Source organism: Malurus melanocephalus, unplaced genomic scaffold (assembly GCF_030028575.1).
Source record: "Malurus melanocephalus ecotype Western Australia unplaced genomic scaffold, MMel_1.1 scaffold_67, whole genome shotgun sequence".
Lineage (NCBI taxonomy): Eukaryota > Metazoa > Chordata > Aves > Passeriformes > Maluridae > Malurus > Malurus melanocephalus.
This window is the reverse complement of record NW_026623299.1, coordinates 1922556-1945773: the sequence shown is the minus strand read 5'-3', so window position 1 is coordinate 1945773 and position 23218 is coordinate 1922556. Positions and strand designations below refer to the sequence as shown.

General features: G+C 35.9%; 1 protein-coding gene across 1 annotated transcript in view; it reads left to right on the top strand.

Moving 5' to 3' along the window:
* The window catches only part of ZRANB3 (zinc finger RANBP2-type containing 3), a 42596-nt gene that overhangs the window by 12978 nt on the left and 6400 nt on the right, over nt 1-23218 (top strand). The window contains exons 3-15 of the mRNA XM_057366551.1: nt 5320-5338; nt 7974-8152; nt 10581-10812; nt 12125-12210; nt 14214-14385; nt 14766-14894; nt 15729-15848; nt 16672-16791; nt 17289-17468; nt 18888-19040; nt 19691-20159; nt 21117-21320; nt 21793-21875. Of these exons, the coding sequence (XP_057222534.1) occupies nt 5320-5338; nt 7974-8152; nt 10581-10812; nt 12125-12210; nt 14214-14385; nt 14766-14894; nt 15729-15848; nt 16672-16791; nt 17289-17468; nt 18888-19040; nt 19691-20159; nt 21117-21320; nt 21793-21875 (2146 nt within the window). The remainder of the gene's footprint in view (nt 1-5319; nt 5339-7973; nt 8153-10580; nt 10813-12124; nt 12211-14213; nt 14386-14765; nt 14895-15728; nt 15849-16671; nt 16792-17288; nt 17469-18887; nt 19041-19690; nt 20160-21116; nt 21321-21792; nt 21876-23218) is intronic.

The window sequence follows — 23218 nt, the reverse complement described above, 5'->3', positions numbered from 1 at the left end:
ACTCGAGCTTCCTCTGTACAACATGTTCCAAAGCCTGCATTAACAAAAAACAGCTTTAATTTGCTTGAGTAGTAACAAAATTTTTCAGTGTTTTAAAAAATGAAGTGCTACTGCTTTCACTGTTTGCCTTGGAAAATGCATTTTAAAGGGAAGGAATTTGTTCTGAAAAAGCTACCTGCAATTCTAAGTGGGTTTTTTTCTGGATAAATAGCTGCTGAAAATCAATCAAGAAGTTAAATTATCCCTACAAGCAAGCARCAGATGTATTGGATTGCTGCACCCCTTTAGTTTGTAGCCTACCGTGTAAGGAAGCACAACTCTCTAGAGAGAATGTTATTGCAAATATTTCTATAGTTACAAGAAACCTCTAACACCAGCTGTTTGACTTGGTAGGARCCTTGGTTGTACAGACCTTAATTCCAGTGTGTTGTTAATCAATATTCCTTCAAGAGCAAAGCTCAAAATGAGGTTCTTTCTCTTTACAAAAATACCTTACTGCAGTAGCCGTCATTAATATAAGAAACTTCAGCTCTATTGTTTGCATGGTTAATAGTGCTGACATTTTGAAAAGGGTGACCTGAATGTAACCCAGGCACACAGAAATAGAAATTATTTTCATTTAAATGTTTGTTCTTCCCTGAAATGCATTTTATAAAACTGTGTTAGCATTAGCCTCCTTCTGATGCACACTATTTTTGTGTGGCTCTGTGACATATGCCACATGAGCTTAGCCTCAGTTTCCTTCTGTTCCTCCAAAGAACTCATCTGCATAAAATTTTAAAGATCTGCTTGTCCTTCTGCTTTRCAAAGTTGATTCCAATCTTCTTGACATCAACACAACCAGGAACTCTTTCTGTGTTTTTTSAGGTTTGAAAAATTATTCTTTCTGTCCTTTTAGAGGCAATGCTTCCTGAGGGCTCAGTTTTGGGTTTCTTTCTTAGTTCCTTCGCCTGTTTTTTTGGTTACTTCAGGTTTCTCTTCAAGGTTTGCTTAGGTAGTAAAGTTGTGTAAATGTACCTTTGCTTGATGCTTGATACCTTTACAAGCCTATTCTGACAGTGCTGAAAGTCTGGTTCTGGGGTTCTGACTCATCCAGCTTTGTGTAGTCCCTTCAGTGATGGGATTCTCTACATCCAGAAGCAAGCTGGGGTTTGTGTGCAACCTCAGGTGCTTGCATTTGTTCTCTTTACTGAACAGCAGTAATGTTCTGTTCACCTGGGGTGAACCAGCACAGCAGACCTTGCTCTCTGCAGGTGTGTTCAGGGTACCTCCTCACACAAAGCTCTTGGTGTTTGCTTGCTAAAGAAGAATGCAGTTTTATCTTCAAGCTAATACACCTCAAAATGCCTGGGCTGTTAAAGCCCAGTGGAGACCCAAACTATGATTGCCTTCTATTTATGAAAGATCTACTGTGTCCAAAGGCCATTGCTAACCTACACTGCAAAAGGGTTAGGAATAGTAGGAAGGTTGTAGCTGCATGTGCAGTGCMTCCCAATGAGATTCTGCTGCTTTCTGCTWGGAAAAAATAGCAGATTTCCTTGWTGAATGGACWGAGATTCAAACACAAGCCACAGGATTCGCTCTGAAGAAGGGAAACATTTGAAGATTAGGTAGGAAAGAATCTGAAAGAATTTGCAAGTGACTGGTGCYTTTTGTACGGTTGGACTTTGCTGCTGAGAGTAAGTGCAACTGAGATATCTCAAATGATTTTTTTCCATGCTTTTCTGAAACTTTTGACCATGTGGGCTGAGCTTATAACAGGATATGAATCTGCGTATCATAGCTCTGATTTATATTCTTGGATAGAGCTATTATTAAGGTGTCATATGAACAGATGGGATATGAATGATGAAGCTCAGATTGGGTAACTACCAGTTGAGAGGAAATGACTAATTGAACTTCAGAGAACAAGAAGTCTGTCTTCTTGCAGTCAAAATATGTGAAACAAAAATACATATTTGTCCCTTCAGTGTAGCTGAAGATCTGTTTCTTCTGCTTTGACAGCATGGAACCTTTATGTCCATGTTGGCAGCTTGTCTGACTGCAATAATATAGAACATACTGAAGTTTGTTTTAAATAGAGGCTGCATATTTTTAAGATGATGTAAAGTATTGCTTTTTAGCAGCTTACTGCAACTAACTATTAGRTATCTTGTAAGTTCTGTGTGATGTGGATTATAAAGTTGGGGAAGTTCTTGACACTTCAAATCTAATTGAATGTAAACTGGGAACATTTGATGATTATTCTCTCAGTAATATAAGCTGTCATTCATTGCCCTAGAATCTAGTGAAAAGAATTCGGACTTCTTATATTTTGTAATTACATTAAGCAGGCAATTTTAGGATTCTTATTTTAAAGCTGTGAAAGCTACACAGATGAATGCTTTGAAATGCATTATAAAATGATTTGAATATCCTCCATTTCCACTTAGTTTTATTAACTTCTACCTGTGTCATAAACTCAATCTTGTGTGCCATGTGAAAATTTTATCAAGTGTGAGTGTCAATAATGTTAATTAATTGGCATAAATTAGCAACTAAAAAACTGTATCACTTCAGGRATGTGAGTATGAGCAGTGTGGATCCAAGCAGTGATTCATGTCACTGACTGYATAATCACAGAGGACTTTACACATTCAGATAGCTCTGCTGGAGCTTTAAAATCAGTTTAGTGTACTTGTTTGATCTCAATCTGTGAYGTGTCTGGTCAAATTTTAAGTGCTGAAAAATGGATGGATTGCAAGTACAGGAAGAAAATCCCACCTGTTTCTGACAAAGCAAATTCAGCATTGGGCAGGGGAAGAGAGTGAATATCACTAGCAAAATATCACTATGGATAGACAGCTTTCAAACATAGGGGTGTTTCTGTGGCTTTGTTTGTGTTGGTACTGCAGAAATGAGGAGCATAAAACTGTGTTGATCACTTAACCCCTCTTAGCAGAGAAATTGTGGGTAAAGTGATGGCAGCTACTTTGTACTTCCYTTCATTTACCAGCAACAAAATGATGAGTTTCTATAAATACTTAAAAGTCATCAACTTTGTTGCTGCTGCATAAGAAGTTTCWCTTAGGATATATTAAGTGAAAGTTAATATTCTTGTAAACAGGAGATACTCCATAGCACCAAAGATAYTGAGTGCAAAAAGAAAAAAAGAACATTTCCTTATTTGTCAGCAGATAAAGTCATCAATGTTTAAGTGGCTACAGTTAAGCCTAATGAAGAAATCTAGCTTTATGGAAAAAGTGTTCATGTGGTTGACATATTTTTAAAGTTGGGATTTTTTATTTGTATTCAGCTTCTAATTGTCAGAGCCATTTGTCAGAGTAAATCACCCTGAATTTCTTCATTTTTACTTGTTATCCTGAAAGAAAGGAGAGTCCAAATAGTTCACCTATGCCAAAGGCCAGTGCAATATGATCATACCTATTCTTACCCTGTTTTGTGTGTGTCTGAACTCGTATTATTAACATTTCACTATTTATGCATWTAAAATGGCATAATTAACATCTCAGTATTTATGCAATTCTACTAAAATTTAGGTTGATTTGCTGAGAAATACTGTATTTGTCAGCAGAATCTGGCAAGGAACACTTTTATTCCTGTCCTCTTTACCACATTTTCTTGCTACCAGATGCTACTTGGTTATTGCTCTTATTTGTTCTGCTCTGATATTCTTTTMATAAATAATCTTTTTTGTTGAAGAATGGTCTGTGGTTTATTCTTGAGATGTCTTTGCTCTGTAGCTGTTAGTTGTAGTCTTACTCATTTGCTGCATGTGTGTAAGAAGTACTACTGCAACAGTAGGTTATTGTGCATTCCAATTGATTTCAGGCCTCAAGCTGGTTTTAAAAAACATGATTAATGTACTGAARGCAGTTGGTCTCAAAGAATCTGTGGGGAAAAAAAAGGACTTGTTTTGTAAACTTCAGTTTAAGCAATTAACAATTGCTTAATTAACAATTAACAATTGGGGGGAAAAATCAGTATTTGAGTAAAAAYTGGCATTATTTTTAAGTTAAAATTGTGTGTTAGTTGTCTGCAAATAAATGTCTTTGCCCAGCTGCAAATCACAGACATTAAGTCTTCACAACCATGAGTTGCCACTAAAAATAATTCTTTTCCTGTCTTTTTTTCCTTTGTAAATCTGTGCAGATTTGGGAGCTTTGTTTTATTGTATTTTCTTCCTTTGTTTTCATTGCTCAATCCYTAACAGCTGGGTGGTGAAGTTGCAAAGCAATTGCAAGTAGATRGTTTGTTACTTATAAAAAATGAAATTGTATAAGAATGAATTTTTAATTCATTTTTTACCTCAGTWGGGGGAAGTGGATGAAATTGGTAGACACTGGAATTTCTACTGGCAGGCAGAATGAGCACACAGCAGTATACTGTGTTTCTGAAAGCATCAAACATTTTATGTTTTTCTGGCCAGCTACACTAATTTCAGAGTATCTACCACTAAAGAGTACTGTATTACTTGGAAAGATTTTTCTGYATGGAAATACAGAATGCTTATATCTTGTGTTAAATTTTGTTAAAGTCACTAAGACCTGAAGATTTTTCCCTTTTTTTCTTGGAAGGAACATTATATTTGAGTTGCAAGGTGCAGTGTGTACGTATAGAATCACAAAATGCATAAAATTCCTTTAAGAAATTCAAGTCAAAAATGGCATTTAATGTTTACAAAATGTGAATATGCTGAACAGAATTTACTATTTATGACTGGGGACTTAGAGTTGTCATTGTCTTTATACAGAGTGACATTGCCAAGTGACTCCAAAATGGGCAAAAGATCAAATTCATTTTCTAATACTTTAGCTGGTACAATTGCTGGGGGAGAGGGAGTGTCTGCTTCTATTTCAAAACAAATGTGACAGCTCTGGAAAGCACATTTTTAAAATCACTCTGACATATAAAYAATCCTTAATCATGAAGCAGCAAAAACATTGCTGCTTCTGAAAGWTAAAAGAAAATGAAGATGCTCTTCTTGCCTTGGAAGTGTCTCTTATGATTACAATTAATCTATCCCTCGACCTAAGCAGCAATTCAGTTTTGCAATTGCAAGTTCTGYGGTAATGCCAGCAAATGGAATATACATTTTTAGAATAATTGGTATATTTATTTTCACRTTCATTCCAAATTCACTTTTTGTGGGTGATATCTGGAGGAATGAAGTCACCTTTTTTCCTTTCATTGGTTCAGTAAATCCAGAATTTAAATTTATAATAAACAATTTGTGACMATCAGTTTATGTATTATATTTAGTATTAATTTTTGCTTTCCCTCCTTCCCCCTTCCCCCATTTTTTTTTTTCTTACTTAGGTGTATGATTGCTGATGAGGTAAGTGATGCTTCTGTTCCCCTAACACCGTTTTCTCTGGTGTTAATGCACTTTGTGCAGATATAACTTTTTTTGTTTGAGAGGTGTGGGCAGAAAGGCTGGTAATGAAAGAAGYCTAATCCCTGTGATAGTCAGCAGATATCCTGAAAATACCTAGGTGAGGAAAATATTAAAACCTGACAGACGTTTAGAAGAATCCTTGAGAAAACTTAAAAGGTTACTTTTAATTGTAGGTTAAATCTCCTGTATTGTTACATCTAAAAAGTACTGACTCAGTTGGTTTTTTTTAAAGTTCTTTATAATTGCATAGCTATCTATTTTAATGGATTGTTAAAAATTCCTGGCCCAAAGAGATTTTTAACAGATATGGTTTCCAAAGATGAATTTGGTAGTAGTAATAGTGAAACTCATTGCATCCATACATTTGAAAATATCTATTATATTCTATATTAGGGAAATCTGAWTCCAGCATTTCTTCCCACAGATGAAACATTTCTGTAATAATGTTCTTGATGTGTTGTCAGTATAAAACCTTTCTGAAAAAGAGAATTGCTATGGTCTCCCAATTCTAATTTGGGTTTTCTTGATATACCAGGAGGGAGAGGGAGATGGATTATTGGGATTTAAGCATCTCTTCATACTATAAAAATCTCATTACATCTGGAGATAAACTATCTTGGCATAGAATGTGAAATATCTGGAAACTGTGGAGAATACAGAAGTATTCAGGGGAAGARAAAAGGGAAGCTTGGGAAATATCAAAGTATCAGCAGTAGCTATTTTTTTATTACAACAGTTTATTTCCCTCCTTRAATTAGAAAATGAACTGTGCATAATTATGTTAGCAATAAAAAGTCGTGGAAGATACATTTATTCAAAATAAATAATGTATCTTTTGTAATGACAATAGGTGTGGCACTGGAGGAAGTATTGGGCAGTGATGTGTATCTGGTGCTTTTTGACCTTCTCTAAAATTATAAAAAGTTGGTAAAGAAAACATCAGCATTGTAAGCTTGTATGCAAAAAGAAGTTATGGAGGAAAACTCAAGATCAGAGAATTGCTGTACATATCCCTGGACTGTGTAACTATGCAAGGATTAAAGTAAGATAATACCAGTGTTTTTTGAAAGGCTTTCTACAAATATTGTTTCAGTTTTTTCTCAGAGTGAGGGTAGATAATGTTTTTCCCCGAAAATTTCAGCTTTTCTCTGTCATCCATTTCCATGATGTAGAAAAAAGAGTTGATATCAAAAGACAAGTCCACAGTATTTTTTACAGTTTTTCTGGACTCTCACATTCTTGTGACCTAGCCTGGTGATCAGCTCTGTGGGATCTRGATCCAGCCATGGGTGTGCTGATGCCAAGACACCTGGTTTATTCCAAACTCATTTCAACTCAGTGCCWGGATTATCACCAGGGACTGCACAGCCTGAGTTAGGGAGACAATCATGGCAGCAAACTAAAAMTTAATKKTWWTTTKKTKGGTTTTTTTCACTTGGATTTGTTTCCAGCTGGCCTAAGAACTACTGTGATACAAGGGGAGCTTGCAGGAAAATTTCAGTAAAAACTTGGCAATTTGGAATGAAAATAGAGTATCACAATAGCTCTCCAGTTATTTCTCTTTCTAGTAACAGTAGAAAAATCCATTATGTTTTCTTCTGTACTTGGGAAGTCTGTCTTTATATCATTACATCAGTCCCTTTACACTCAATATTGAATATGTAAATTGTTGTTTTATGTCTCACTACTGGGAGTAGTTAGATGGCAGCAAATCAGCTCAGATATCCATTGGACTCCATGGAAAACCTGCAGAGAGTATTTTAAGGCCAGTCTCTGCTTTGATGTTTAACTGGAGTTGGGAACTCTCTCTTGTCATGTGAACAAATGGAGAAAATGCTTCATTCTCTGACAAAATCTTAGTATTTTTTAGACAAAACCCTAAATTCTGAATCTTACAATCATCTGTTGCCATGATTATTCACATATGGAAGCGTTCCCACCTTGACAATATGAAGCAAGTTCTTTCCTGTTAAATAGAAATCTGTGTGTTGAMTCCTCCCCTTGTTTGTACATCTGAATTCTCACTATGTGGCCTTTCTCATCTGTGTTACAGGCCAAAGGGAAACCATCAGCTCTGGTGAATCAGRGCAGTAGTTTCTTTTTGTTGACCCACAGAGCTCTTCACACAGGTCTTTGTTCTTCACTTGCCKGTGTTATTAAGGACAAAGTTGTTGTTTTTATTGTAAGAATGCATCCTATATTTTTCTTTCCTTTGCATATTTTAAAAATATTGTTGATAGCTTAACAAGTTAAAGAGTTTGATCTCTTTAATCTATCCTATTAAGACCCTGAACTGAAAATCTTCTGAAACAAATGGAAGTGCTTCTTTTTATTTGATGAGCTAACCAGATATAACACATGTATGAATCCATTTAACCAGAAACATCTTGTTTCATGGAAAATGATCAGTGTAACAAAGTGATAATTAAACACATACTGTAAAAGTAGGTCTTTGACTTGGTTTCTTTTATTTGGTTCTGTCTTTGCAAATTCTTTTGGGCTCTTCTGAATGGAATATGCTTTCTGAGCAGAAACTTCTGTTTTTTAATGTTGTTCTTTCCTTTTCTTTTCCCAGATGGGGCTAGGAAAAACAATTCAAGCAATTGCCATTTCATATTACTATAAAAATGAATGGCCTCTCTTAATTGTRGTGCCTTCCTCTCTGAGATACCCTTGGGTGGATGAACTGGAGAAGTGGATTCCAGAACTGTCTCCAGATGACATTACCATCATTCAGAACAAAATTGATATTGGGTGAGTAAAATTTGTTATTCTTCTGTGGAAAAGCTTGCTCATTACCCTCTGGGCTATCAGATACAYGCTCTGGGATATCAACCACTCCTCCCAGTTTTCTGKTACTATATTACAGTAGTTACTCATTTTCTCTGAAGTTGAGAGATCTGBTTTTTGCAAAGAAGCAAATGCTTGTCTGATGAAAATCAGATTACTTCAGTGTGTCTCAAATKGAACATACAGTGTTATTTCTCAACTCTGATGAATTCATTAGCTTCTGTAAAACATTTTTGGAGAACTTCTGGTGTATATTACAAAATAAGGAAGTAATTACTGTTAAAATTCTATTTAGCACAGSGAGAAAATTTGTAAGTTTGAATGTGTAATCCCTAAATAACTGAAAAGGTCATCATGCTCTGTGCTTTCTATCTTTAGACTTAATAGCATGAATTCATCAGAGAGGCTATGTCTTGGGTGTTATTAGGATAACTCTCCTATTACCCTGAATTGCAAGGGTGTTTTTTAGTCTGCTTTACTGTAAATGACTTGGTTGATTATATGGGAATGTTTAGATGTTGTTCTAAAACTTTGGTGTGAGGGAAACTGATCTTCTTGTTTCCTGGGAGTGTCAGAGAGTGACTTGACTGCCAAGATGTGCTGCTTGGAGCCTTCCTGGTAACCACAGAAATCCAACTGAAAATKCATTTTGAAAGCGTCATTGAAGGATAATTCCTACTGATAAACTTAAGTTTTGACTATCATAGGAATATGGGAACTAGAATTATCTTCTTTTTTCAAAGCTATTTAGCTAAAAAACACTCAATGTCTATAGTGCCAAATGCAGAAAGGGGAAATGTGGAGTAGGGGAAATGATGGGAAATTTAAATGGCAAATGAAATTCTGTTCTTTTATTTTTTAAGTTTTTTTAAAGCAATAGACCTTAACCATTATTATTTAGTCTTATTCAAAAACAAGGAAAGGTGAAAACTTGGGTTTCTGTTCATTTAACTCCCTGGAGGCTTCCTAGCTGTAAGTGAGGTTGCTGTTGAACTAATTAATAGTTTAACATTAAAAAGTGTTTTATGCATTTGCAAGAAAATGCAGAAATACAGCTGCCCAACTTGGTTTAGCATTTTGTTAAATTCTGCTTCCTGTATGTTTAGCTTTGATTCCTTTCAGTTTAATACCTGGATTTTCTTCAAAGCTTGAGGAATTAAATTTACTGCTTGAGTGATGTTGAACTTCTTGGTTAAGGCAGGTTTAAATATCCTTAGGCATCAACTTAGGTTCTTAAAATTYCTGAAAAAAATTTAAAATGGATGTTTCTTGACTAAATTGTTTCCTCTAAAATAAATAAATCTATTTATGTATTTTTTTAATTTACCCTTCAGAAGGGGGGTAAGGGGAATTCTTGCTTTCTGGGTTGCTACCTTTTTCTGTTCAGAGACAGCCAGAGCCTGCAGTGCCCATAGTGCCAGTGCTCAAACAAACCACTGCTTCCTCCATATCCTGGAGCATGAATGTCTAGGTGCATTTACTTTTGCCTCTTAAATCCTCAAGGAAACTTGAGCCTGCTTGGTTTCTTGATCTCTTGCTACTGAAGAACAAACAGAAATGATGCCAGCAGAGCAGTGGTGTCTGACAGATGGGTAGATCAATTATGACCCTCTTTCTGGTGACTTATTTCTCTAACAGCTTTAAGAGCTCCTGTGCTGCTCCTGAAGGGCCACACTGCTCTCTAGTGATTTTAAAATCAATTTGTGCTTTAGACCTGTATATCTTTATATTTGTTATAAAAARTTCATTTTCAATTAAATACTAATTTTTCATCTTGTGCCATGTTGATTCCCTGCTTCCAGGTTTTTTGGGGTTTTTTTTGTTTTGTTTTTTTTTTTGTTTTCTTCTAGTTCTGTTTGAGAAAAAAAGCTGGATAACAGCTCTGACAGCAATGTTTTTTGCAGGTGGTGAGATTCAGTGCTTTCACAATTCCCAGATACTCAGGGAAAGTCTGATTGATCCTCTCAGGCTGCTGATGAGGGCACTCCTTGTACCCAGAGCAGTAGAAARCTTGCACAGAGAYATTATAACTTCAGGTGTTTGGGTTYTAATGAAGTTMTTTCTTTGCATCCAGCTTTTTGCCCAGAAAGTGAATTTGTCCTATGGKATACCCCTGAAAGGAGCACAGGGTGAAGCAATGCAGCCAGATAAATGAAATTCCTTTGAAATGCAGTGTTTGTCTCCTGAAAATGGTTATGAAATGTGTGTGAYTGATAAGTGTGAGATGTTTTAAACACCAAAAGTTGTAGTTGTTAGCCTGACAGCCCACTTGTCAGTCAATCCAAAAGGAGACATGCATACCTTCTCTAATTAGTTTTTTATAATATCTTTGCTATATTCATTTTGCCACAAGGAAAACTTATTAAGAAAACTTGTGGATTTTCTCTTTCAGGAGAATATCAACCAGCAAAGTAACAATTCTGGGGTATGGGCTGTTGACATCTGATGCAGAGACTTTGGTAGACACTTTGTACAGGCAGAACTTTAAGGTAGTTGTGATTGATGAATCACACTATATGAAATCCAGAAATGCCACCCGCAGCAAGATTTTAYTGCCAATTGTGCAGAAAGCTCTCAGAGCTGTTCTTCTTACTGGAACTCCTGCTCTAGGAAGACCTGAAGAGGTATTTGCCATGTTGTGTTTTGTTTGTTTTGGGTTTTTTTTTTAAGGATGGTGTCAGTAATAAATGTAGAGTTATGTGGGATTTTTGAATATATACAATTACATGCATTATGACATCAGAAAGTGCACCAACTGCATTAGGAAGGACAAGTGTWAGAAACTCAACCAATGACTTCCTGTTTGAGTTGATTTTACAAACTTSTTTCAAGCTTGTGCACAGATGACTTGAGACAGTTTTTCTTGTAAGAAATTAATCTTGCATGTAACAGACTGTTGGGTGAAATAGGAAATAAAGAGCCTAAGTAGAGAACTGTTTGTTTCTTCTGGGTAGGAGAGTCTTTGGTAGACAAGAACTTCTATTAAATCATCTGAAAAATAAGCCCTTGGTTTATCACTGATATTTTGAATATTTTTAATGTCCACTTAAGTGCAACAAAAATAGCCTGTGCTTGTTGCATATCCAGAAAGGCAGATTTTCATTTGCAGGAAGTTCTGCTTATGGAATTAGGGAGGAGCACAGAGGTAACAAAAAYCCACTTGGGTTTTATACCGAGCCCAAGACAACTGCCTTTATTTATCAAATGTAGGAGGAAAAAATGGAATATAGGAGCTGATTTGTATTCAGGGAGCTTAGAAGAGTTATATAAATAATATTTGATGCTTCAGAATTAAGGCAGAGTATAAAAAGCATTGTACGTCTTTAATCAGTTCTGCATCATAAGCAGAATCTTTGTATGAAGTYTTTAAGTGTAGAGAAAATTATCTCAGAAGCCAGAAAGCTTTGACAGGATTATAGCTTGTAAAGTAGGATTCTTTCTGTTTAAGGTCATCTAAACTGGTATTTACCTTCTGCTACTCAGCAGGGAAAAAAGCAGTGAATTTTCAGGTCCATATTGATATTGTCCATTTTTTGAAGTAGAACTTAAGAGTTGAGTATGTTTTCCATGTCTTTTAAGAAGCAGACCTCTCTTGCAATACCTGCACTGAAGCTTTGCAGAAGCCCATGCTGGCAAATGATAAAAATTGCATTTTTAGGAATAACTTCATCTCATCCAWGTTTTCTTGTCCAATATGAATCTTTTCCAAGCTGTCAGTGCTGGTACAGTGCTCTGAGTGCTTTGTTCTTTGAGGGCTCCCCACAACTCTCCTCTCTGAAGACTCATKTATCCTAAGGAATGTGTTTTGCATGTGGCCCAAGATGTCTGTTTTTGTGCAAATATTAAAATGTAAACTTWACACAAGAATAATGTTTTAATTATTTCTGAATAGTCTTACATTTGCAAGCAATTTTTAATTTTTTCTTGTTAATACAGCTCTTCATGCAGATTGAGGCACTGTTTCCAAGAAGATTTGGAACTTGGAATGAATATGCTAAAAAATACTGTGATGCTCGTGTCAGGTATTACTGTACTTGCTTATTTACATTCTTATGAGTGTCTTTGATTTTTCTTGTCATGCCAAGTGAGAGAATCAATAGGCAGTACCTCTGCTGCTGTATCACACCATCGTGCTTGGAAACCCAAGGTCAGGTACCAACTCCTCCATCAAAGAGGATTGGGAAATGGATGGCACAGATTAAAGTAATTAATTAAAGCTATTAAAGTTTGAAACAAAGTTAAGTGCCAGCATTCTGTTAAGTAAAATTGTTTATATATKTACTGTTGTTATTATGAGTTGTGGAGGTTTTACCTTCAAAACTGGAGTTCTTGCCTTTCAGTCTTAAGCTCATGGTCATGTAATGATTTATAACTTTCTTTATTATGAGATGCTGGTTTTTTTTGCTACCCCATCACACTTGGGTGGGAAAAAAGTCCAGTACTTGTCTCTGTATTTCACAGSATGACTGTCTTAGTTAAAAAAATCATATCTACAACTTTGCATGTATTCAAAATAACAGATTTTGTCAGCTAAATTATTTAGCATTTAGATTTAATTTTTACAGTAATAATTACATGGTTTCATTATAATAAAACTTGTTTTTCTCCCTCCATCATATGCACTTTATCAGCATTTAACTTCAAATAACATGGAAGAGCACTGTCTAATTTTCAGACAGAAAAATGCTATTTTTTCCATGGTGTTTTGACTGAATGCATCTGTAATTTTCACACCACAAGTGCGCGTGGGTACAGCACGGTTAGCTACTCAATCATATATTTTTGGAATACCATAAATGTAATAAAAATCAAGTTAAGGGTTTGGCAAGCTTTCAATGAATAACTTTTTCTTCATGRCTTGGCCGAAAGAAAACATCCTGTGGTAATAAACTTGATAAAATTATTTTATGCAGCACTTTCTTTGAAAATGTGGGTGGTTTTTACTTAGRTGTCCATAGACACCTGTTTTAAAGATGAGGTACTAAATATTTCTGTGAGATTTTGCCTGCCATTTCTGTTACATCCCCAGTGCTGAAGGTGGAGGAAGGAGGCCTTTATAAGGACAGGCATATAAATAAACCAAGGAAGGCATATGAGCAAAAGATGTTGCTGTCTTCCATCTGTGCCATTCCTGCTTCACCAGTGCAGAAGTGACTYCTTCAGCCCCTTTCCTAAATGATTACAGTCAGCTAATTCAGTTAATTAGAACACTCATGATAAAAGTCAGTAAGGCTTAAAAATCTCTAAGTGATTGCGGCGGGGTTTGTGGCCTTTTGTTTGTTTGCTTGTTTTCTAAATAAAAATTACATGCTTGCAACACACTCTTGTGGCCCTGGAAAATGCTACCTGGGCTTTTCTCCAAAGGCAGAAAAATCTGTCATGTTCATTGTTTTATTGTCTCTTGGCAATGCTGATGGAGAAAAGCRACTGTTCCTGCTGCAAAGCTTCCTCAAAAACAGCAAAGCAAGGACAGAATAAGGAAGACTGAATTAATAATTCTTTCTCTTTTCAGCCTTTAGCTTCCTAATGTTAAACCTTCTTCCTCTATTTAACCATGCWCATTAAATAGTATTACTTTTAAAGATGATAGCTTAAGCTTTAATTCCTGTCTCTGGCAGTAACTRAGAAGGAATTCTTAGGAAGGAAAAGAAAGGAATATTGATGGTGATATTTGYAGTTTTCATGATGGCTTTCCTGTCTGTAATATAATAAAGAATATTCTCATGGTGGTCAATTCCTCTCATTAGTCCATTGAAACAGGAGTTCCAGAATTAAACCTCTTCTGTTCCAGAATTAAACCACAGGAAACTTCTGCTTCCTGTGGACAGGGAAGTGTGGGAAGCTGGAAATAAAGGATTCTGTAGAGGTGATGGGTGGTAACTCCTGCAGGCAGTGCTGGCTGCTGGGAAGTTGAAGCACTCTTTCATATCCAATAGTGTGTTTTAAAAATTAATTATGCATTAAAGATTTGTATTGAATTTGGAAGATCTTGTGTTTACACTCTATACTCATTTATCATTTTCAGGTTTTTTGGTAAAAGAAGGCAATGGGACTGTAGAGGAGCTTCAAACTTGGAGGAACTACATCAACTTTTAAGTGAAATAATGATCAGAAGATTGAAGAATGATGTCCTAACTCAGTTGCCTCCCAAAGTCAGGCAACGTATTCCATTCGACCTCCCACAAGCTGCAGCAAAGGTAAATTTTCCACTTTGTTAAAAAGACATTTTTTAGTAAATGGGAGTATCTATGTATGGATATGTATTTTACATGGCATGTGTTTTATATGTAATTACAAAAACTGTGAATGTAAAACGCAGTAGCTTTTATTCTTTTTAAAATATAGCACAAAGAACACTAATATAGCATTTTTTTATCAATGATAAAATTTGTTCTAATTCTGGTATGATCTCCTTTTCTGTCTTCTTTTCCCKTAGATTTTGAATCCTACCGTTACTTTTAGCCAAATTTGATAGAGTTCTCCAAAGTTCCTAAACATTTCACCCTTGAATTGTACCTATTGAGGTAGAACACACTTTGTACTCKGTATCTAACCACTGGTCTCTTCTGCCAATTAGAATCTGAATGCCAYTTTTGCAGAGTGGGAGAAATTAATGAGAAATCTGAGTTCAGATGCCAATGAGGTCCACTTKTCTCAAGTGATGAGTCTGATCACACGCATGTATAAGGAAACAGCCATTGCCAAGGTGAGCCTGCAAGTCTTTCCTTAATATCCCTAAATTACCCAGTGTGTRTTTTTAACTGAATGAAATTGATTTTATTGGCCAGAACATGAGATGAGGTTATTTGGTTTGTTTTATAATCATGACGTGGAGAAACACTCTCCTTTGCCCTGTGTATTTGTGGAATAGGCAGAACCTGATTACAATGAAAAAAAGAAATCTGAAGATGGCTGCAGTTTGCATTGCATTAACTGTTAATTACTGATAAATTTTGTTATKAACTGTCATCAGTGCTTAAATAGCTTTTGTGAAAGATACTGAAAGTTACATTTGGCACAGAAGAATCAATGCTATGAATGCTTAAATAGAGCAATGTTTTGTTATTATGTATCATGAACGTATCAAAATTATTCTTTCATTTTTGATATATGACTTTATGTGAATGTGGATGAAGAAGTTCTGATTAAATATTACATTGTCTGTTTGAAATATGTTTGTTTTTCTCACATGTGGATTAAAACATCAGATAATGATGTGTGAATTAAAAGGGGGTTTATCTACATCTTAATCTGGAAGAAGTGCCATGTAATTATATGATCTTTTGAAGATAAATGTTTGGGTTTTCTCTCTGAAGCAATAAGTTAGGTTTCTCAAAGACATCAGATTGTAGTATTTTTTTTAAACAAAATCTGAATCATTTGATTCCTAGCAATGTCAGTGTTTGAAAAATTCTCACATGGGTAACAAAAGATATGGAAATTTACCTTTTTATGTTACGAGAAATTGAAAGACATAAAAATAAAAACTGTCTTTTTGAATATTTTGTGTGTGTCACTAATGAAAACACTCCTATTGCAGGCAGGAGCAGTCAAGGACTACATCAAAATGATGCTTGACAATGACAAACTGAAGTTCCTYGTCTTTGCCCATCACCTGAGCATGCTGCAAGCCTGCACAGAGGCAGTGATAGAGAGCAAGGTAAAGGCTTAACAAATGTGCACACGAATTTAACTTCACTCATACAAATGTCCATCAGCAGTGCAGCAGARCTGCACACAAGTACAGGAATGGAAGGATTTTACATATACTTGGATCAGTGCCACGGGATTAAAAGGGATCATGTGGCTCTGAAGGATTGGGTTGTGTTTAAGGATAATGTAAACTTGTACATTAAGGATAATGCAATAACTTGCACTTGTAAGGATAATGTACACTTGTATCTGGTATGACTAATTATTACTATTATTATTATTATTATTATTATTATTATTATTATTATTATTATTATTATTATTATTATTATTATTAATGTGTTGTAGGCAGCTGTTTTCTACATTTTCCTACCACTCTGCTTATGGTAGACAAAGCAAACTGTCATCTCACCCGAATGGTTAATTCAAAGCAGTAAAAATGTTTGCCAACAGCTTTCACCTTATTTTGTCATGGACTCTTAACTATTGCTATGGAGCAGTGGCTGATTTTGGTATTTTCTATTATTCTTTTTAACTGTTAGGAATTTTAATCAATAATGTCAGAGAAAATCCAGATTCTTCTATGTACTATTCCACTTCAAGAACCCATGCTCATTCTATCTTTGTATTCCTTGTTTACAAAAGTAAAAGTCTACACTTCTTTAATAGAGACTTAATTTTAAATCAAAGGGCAAAAGAGTGCTGATGTATCCTGATTCCCATGGTAGGAATAGAATAGTCCTTTTCCTATTTTATTGGGGGGGCAGAGAAGGATTGGGTCTGGAAACAGTCCCTGGAAATGTCATTTTGTGTYTGTTACAATGTTTCAGGTTCGCTACATCCGAATAGACGGGAGTGTTCCCTCTGCAGAGAGGATTCACCTCGTGAATCAGTTTCAGAAGGACCCCGAAACCCGAGTTGCTATTTTGAGTATTCAGGCAGCTGGYCAGGTAGGGCACAAAATATCTGAAATAATATACTTGAAGAATATAGCTATTGAAATAATTGAATTTAAAGAAGGCAGTTTATCTTCTTGCAGTTTGTCCTTTGTAGACTTCTGTGTTCATTTCTTTGCACTAATCATGTTAACTCTTTTAAACTTCTATTGAATTTACTTGACCAAAATTATGATAAGCYGCAGCATTTCATTCTTGAATAATTAGAAAAACTCCATTTCTCCAAAAGCACTAGATTAATAAGAAATAGATGTTATTTCCATAATGAAAAGCAAAGTGCAGTCTTTRCACAATATTGAAGTATTTTTTGAATCTGATGCCCAAGGAAGAAATCAGTATAATAAGCCTATCTGCTGTTGAAGACCACCTCAATCACCCCCTTATTTCCATATTAAAATATCCTGTACAACCTTTAGCTTTCTTTTGCATCAGATAATCARTTGTTTGTGTGTGGAATCTCTTTTTTAAATGCATCTACTTATTCTGCTTAGGGTTTGACATTCACTGCTGCCACTCACGTTGTGTTTGCTGAGTTGTATTGGGATCCAGGCCATATTAAACAAGCAGAAGACAGGGCACACCGCATTGGGCAGTGCAGCTCAGTGAACATTCATTTCCTGATTGCCAAAGGAACCATGGATACCCTCATGTGGGCAATGCTGAACCGCAAGGTGCGTGTGCACTGGGGCCAAGGGATCAAGAGCTCGCYGTGCTTATGCCAACAAAAGATGCTTATCTGGAGCCCTGTCCTACTCCTAGACAAATTGAAACACCTACARTTGCTAATCATCAACATGTCCAAGTTTGTTCTGATTTAGTCTTTTCTGGCTTTTTTGTTTTTCATTCAAGATGCAAAGATAATGAGTCTTTGCCAAGGTGAATGGGATGGTTCATATGATAGGAGATGGTTGTTTTACCTTCTAGCTTGTTGCTGTTGTTCAGTTCACAGTTTTAAGCYATTCTGTTCATTCATAATAGCTAGAATTTGTTGTGGGTTTGTTTTTTTTTTTTTAATTGAATGAAAGTTGTGCTCAAACTAAGCTTCCTTTCTGAGAGGCAGAGGCATTCTCAGGTAATTCTACCTCAAGCACTGAGCTTTTCTTCTGTTGCCATTTTCCGTGAGTATCACCCAGTTATGGGTAGGATAGGAATCTTAGAATCATAGAATGGCTTAGGTTGGAAGAGTCCTTAAAGCTCATCCTGCCAAAGCTCATTCCAGGGATGGGGCAGCCACAGCTTCTCTGGGCACCCTGTGCCAGGGCCTCACCACCCTCACAGGGAGGAATTTCTTCCTAATATCCAATCTAACCCTGCCTTGTGTCAGTTTTAAGCTAAGAGTAGATCCAGTGTCCTTTCTCCTCGCTTGCAAGGTTTTTAAAAGTTCAGAGGATTAAGAAAAATAATGTTGCTGTTTTGCTTCAGTGACCCCTTTGTAGCCTTTGTTACCATTCATTGGTGTCTTGTGTTGATAACTGAGGTGTGTCTGTGTTCAGTCAGCTCTTGTTTTCAGAAGTGTCAATGTAGAAGGAATTGCCTTTCAAACTCCAGCAGCCAGAGCCATCTGAGACTGTGGTTACACAGGATTTACCCTGGTGCCATTGCCCACCTATGGCTGTGGTTCCTGCATTTGGCTGGCCTGTGTTGTTGTGGCTCAGTTGGGTTGTGTCCATAAGTTACTGTAGTGACAAACTGGTAACCATTTGTTGCCAATATATTACTGCCCTGCTGAAATATAATCACTGCTTAAATAATCTGTGAACGGCAAACTATTTGACATTCAGCAGGGGAAGGAAATCCTGTATTCAACTTCCTGGAGGTACCTCTGAAAAATTCTGTCAGTCTGGTGCATTATGAGTCTCCTTAAACATGGCACAGGTGAGGCTCAGTAATTCAAAAACAATTTATCTTACAAGTTCTGTCACTAAATTCTGCTCTTGTCTCCACATGCTAAGCAAAACATGTTAAAGCTGTTAGAGATGTACACAGTATATATATTCTCTTTTATCTTCAATAAGAACTGYCATTTTGTGTACAGCATCACTGCTTGTAGTGTGCTAAGTACATGATTCACCATTATTGTCTTTCTGCAGGCTAAAGTCACAGGCAGCACCTTGAATGGTAAGAAAGAGAAAATGCAGGCTGAAGAAGGTGATAAGGAAAAATGGGACTTTTTGAGTTTTGCTGAGACCTGGACCCCAAATGAAAGTCTAGAAGACGCCCAAAATGAACTTTTATTTACACATGTAAGACTTGAAACTTACATCTTTCTGTTCTCTTTCATTTAAGAAAAATTGTAACAGTCATTTGCTTCAGCTTTTTGTGCACTTCAGACTTTACTAATGGAGAAACACCAAACAAATAGGAAAAAGTAATGTAAATTCCATTTTAAAACTTACTCRAAGTTGGGAAAAGTGCTTTGCTAGGAATAAGTGTCAGCTACAGGCTTCTGAGGGGACCTTATGTTATGTTTGGATGACTGACCTACCCTCAGAGTCAGATAAGACCTAGTAATTTCTGTTCACATGGTACCTTTTTTAACTGTGCTGAATTTAATCATTAAATTCATTAATTTAATCATAAATATTATGACTAATATTTAAAACAGTATTTGAAAGCCTTTGCTTATAATGGGCATCTTTAAAAAAGGCACATAGCTTACCAGTTCTGTATATCTGTTTTCTGCTATTTCAGAATTTTCAGGAGAATATTGAAAATASTTTTCACAAAATAGGGGAGAAATGTTGAATTGCTTTTTCTKCTGTTTGTTYTTAAAGTTATCTTCTGTTAAAATTCTCTTTTATTTAACAGTTTCTGATGCAGTCATAAGTGGGGTTTAGAGGTCTTTTCCAGCAGAAATGATTCTGTGATTCTGTATTCCTTTTCTCTTCCCTAGTTTGAAAAGGACAAACAGCATGACATACGTTCCTTCTTTTCYCCCAAATCCTCCACGGAGAAGAAACGCAAAAGATTTTCTGGTGATGAATTGTTACAGAATGATTCAGAATTTTCTGCAGTCATAAAAGAACAAGATGCAGGGAAAAAGGATGAAAAACTGGATTCCACAAGGATAAGTGAGGTGGATAGAATTTGTCATGAAGATACTTGTGAACATGAAGCCAAAAGAGCCAGGAGCATAAGTGGMTCTCCCCCAGTCAGCTCCAGTAATAAAAAGAAAACATCTTTGACTGGAAAAAAGCCCTCTTTGTTTTCAGAAAAAAACAATGAACTCCGTCCTTGTGACTTAAGTACTTCAAGTGAAAGTACAGCTTCAAATAAAKTTTGGCACTGCAGTGCTTGCACTTACATTAATAATGATCTGCTGCCGTACTGTGAAATGTGCCACTGCCCCCAGAGCAGTGATGGTGAGTAAGGGGTGCTGCAGAGGAAAAGATGCATTTTTCATTTTAGAAAATAGAATCTTTTTGACCATATGGCTTCACAGAAGTGCAGGCAAAATATGAAGAATTGTGTCTTTACATGAACAAATACCACTCAAGTGATCCTCCTTAGTTTTGCTTTCCCCATCTTTTTTTTCTCATCTTTTATGTGAGTCTAACTTGAAATGAGTGAAAAATTCCCATAAAATGCTAACAGGATATAAATTCCATATCCTCTGTTGCAGCAATGTCCCTCTCCTCTTCCTTGAGGTATATGGTAATTCTGAATGCAATTAAACAGCAAAATTTTTCTTTACCTTTCAAAACTAAGCAATGTGGTRTTGGTGTTTTATTAACTTGAGCATTGTTTATTTGTCTTGAGAGCCATTGTCTGGAAAATAWGGCTTTTCTTTCTCCAGCAACTCACAGTAGATTGCTTTTATCACATTTATTTAAGCTATCTAGAAAATTAATGAAACATTTTTTTATAAATCTATGCCCATATTTGTCATTTCAGTTGCAAAGGCAGARCTAAGGTTCTTTTTACTTTCTTTTYTATTTGTTTAARTCTCTGGGCTTGTTCAAGTAAGGACAACTTTTGAATTTCACAGCTATAAATCAGTGTTTAAAAAACTACTCTGAGTGTTTATGGTATAGAATAACTGTGTATAATGTAGAATTGCTAACTGCATTATTTATTACATACATATTTYGACATTAAGCTGGGTGCATGGGATTACATAAATTAGAAGTTTAGTTCCATGTGTTTGTTCTCCTAATATTAAAGTTAGCTCTAGCTTCCTAAGTGGTTGCACAATAATAATGTTAGAGGWTGAAAAGCTGTTTGTTTGTATTTCAGTGACATGTTCCCATCTCCAGATGTGTTATTAGGTACCTGTCAGGTAACACAAATCATCACTTTTCATGTTTCTTTGTCTTTAGTGGTGAGAAATTCTGAAGCTCTCAGGAGTCAGACTGAGGAAGGAGTGTCAGAGGAGCCCAGGAAGAATGGAGGAAGAGCAGAGTGTGGTGCTGAAGGCAGAAAAGGAGATTTGGGAGAAGKGGGGGCCCAGCAATCTGCTGAAATCAGAGAACAGGAAACTGTGAGCACTGAAAAGGAAGAAAGTGAGAAAGAGTGTGGAGATGGTAAAGTGGGACTCCATGAGAGAGTCAATTCTATCCCATTGTGAAACTAAATTAAACATCTCTGGCATGAAAAATGGCTTTTAAATAAAAACCTACACCTCAGAAACACAGAAGTACAAACACTAGCATGGGATTTTCTCATTTTAGCTGGGTCATTTGTTAAATTTTGATCCTGGATAAGTCCAGCCTTTCCACCCAGCTCCTGGAGCAAACCAGTGACTTCAGGRCTGTGTCAAACCAGCAGCATGGTTTTATTGGAACTCAGAGAATTCACTTGGGCTCAGGAGAGACACAGGCAAAACAGATGATGGGTTTTTACAGGAGAAACAGATACACTGTTTGCTGCTTGAGCCATGCAGTTTACTATGTTGTTCTAGTATTAGATATTTAATAGTATTTTTAATGTCACAGTAGAATGAATGAAATGAATGATGAAAAAAATTTTAATACCAACATTTTTTTTCTCTTGTAGATAAATCAGACACGTTCCAAATATATGATGGGCTTATGTTTTGTGCAAGCAGGAATACTGATAGAATCCATCTCTACACAAAGGTAAACCTGAAATATGCATGGTTATTGTCATTATAAAATTGGGAAGTTAAATATTGCCCTGTGAAATGTTTGTGTGCTTTCATTTGTTATGTTTTATGTAAAAGCATCAGTATTTTTGTATTAGCTGAAATGTACAAAAACTGGATAGTTTGTCATTCTGTTCTTTTTCTCATTGGAATTAAGTAATAATTCCCTGGATACACAACTTCCAACACTTCTCTTGGCTCACAAGATTGGGCTAATACATTAAATCATCTGTTAGAAATGMCAGTGACAGTCATTTAAGATTCCTTTTTTATTGTTACAGTGTCTTATCACAGCATGTCTTTAATAGAATAACATTCAAAATTCAAATAAAAATGACAGTAAGTCCTGACACAGTAAGTCAATAAAATATTGCCCACATTTTCAGAAAGCTCAACATTGGTGCTGTGTGTAAGTCAGTAACTTATTGAATAAACATTGTCATTAACCTACAGTGGTGATGGGGATACAGAAACCAGCAGCTGGGAATTTTCCAGGTCATTACTTAAGGGAAAGTTAGGAGTTGCCAATTTCTTCTTTTAAGTGAYAAGAAAGTTCATTGGAAAGATTTCTTCAAATTACTGAGTGAATCAGTGTATTCAGATGCCACTAAAGCAGCACAGATAACTGAGGGCAAATCTTTGGGATGAGACATTTTTRTTATGCTGGTACAGCTGGGAAAAAGTCAAAAGGAGTCCAAAAGTCCTCTTGTATCTGCAAACTTGTTAAATGTACTACAATGGCTACTGCTGCCTAGCTTCACCCCCTTTATTCAGACAAAGATGGGGTTTGGACAATTGTCTGGTTTGGGTTTTGCTGGGATTAGAGTTTTATTATGCCAGATACTGCACAAGATCTGCTGAATGGTGAGGGAATTCTGCTTTAATTCCTTCTCTCAAATGTTTRTGAGTTATCAATAAGTTCCTTGGCCATATGTACCCACTGGGATAACTTGTTCCTTTAAAAATTAGGTGGAGAACTTCTCAGACATTAAAAAGAAGGATGATAAACAATGTTCAAGATTTCTTATTTTAAATTGTAATGAGGTGATATTCTCCTATCTRCAGTCATTCACTTTCCTTAGAATTCAGTCAAGAGGTTTGTAATTTCAGTTTAATATAAGGCAGTTTGTGTCTCTGAGCTATTTGCATAGAATAAATCAGATCTATTAAAAGTTAAAATAATAAAAAAAACCAACCAAGTTCAGCCTTGTTACTTTTAGGTAGATTAATGTGAATCATCTTTCTTGCATTTGTGCTGTTATCTCTGTGCCCTATTGTTAGTTCTGGAAAAATTTGACCTTGAGGRACTAAATTTAG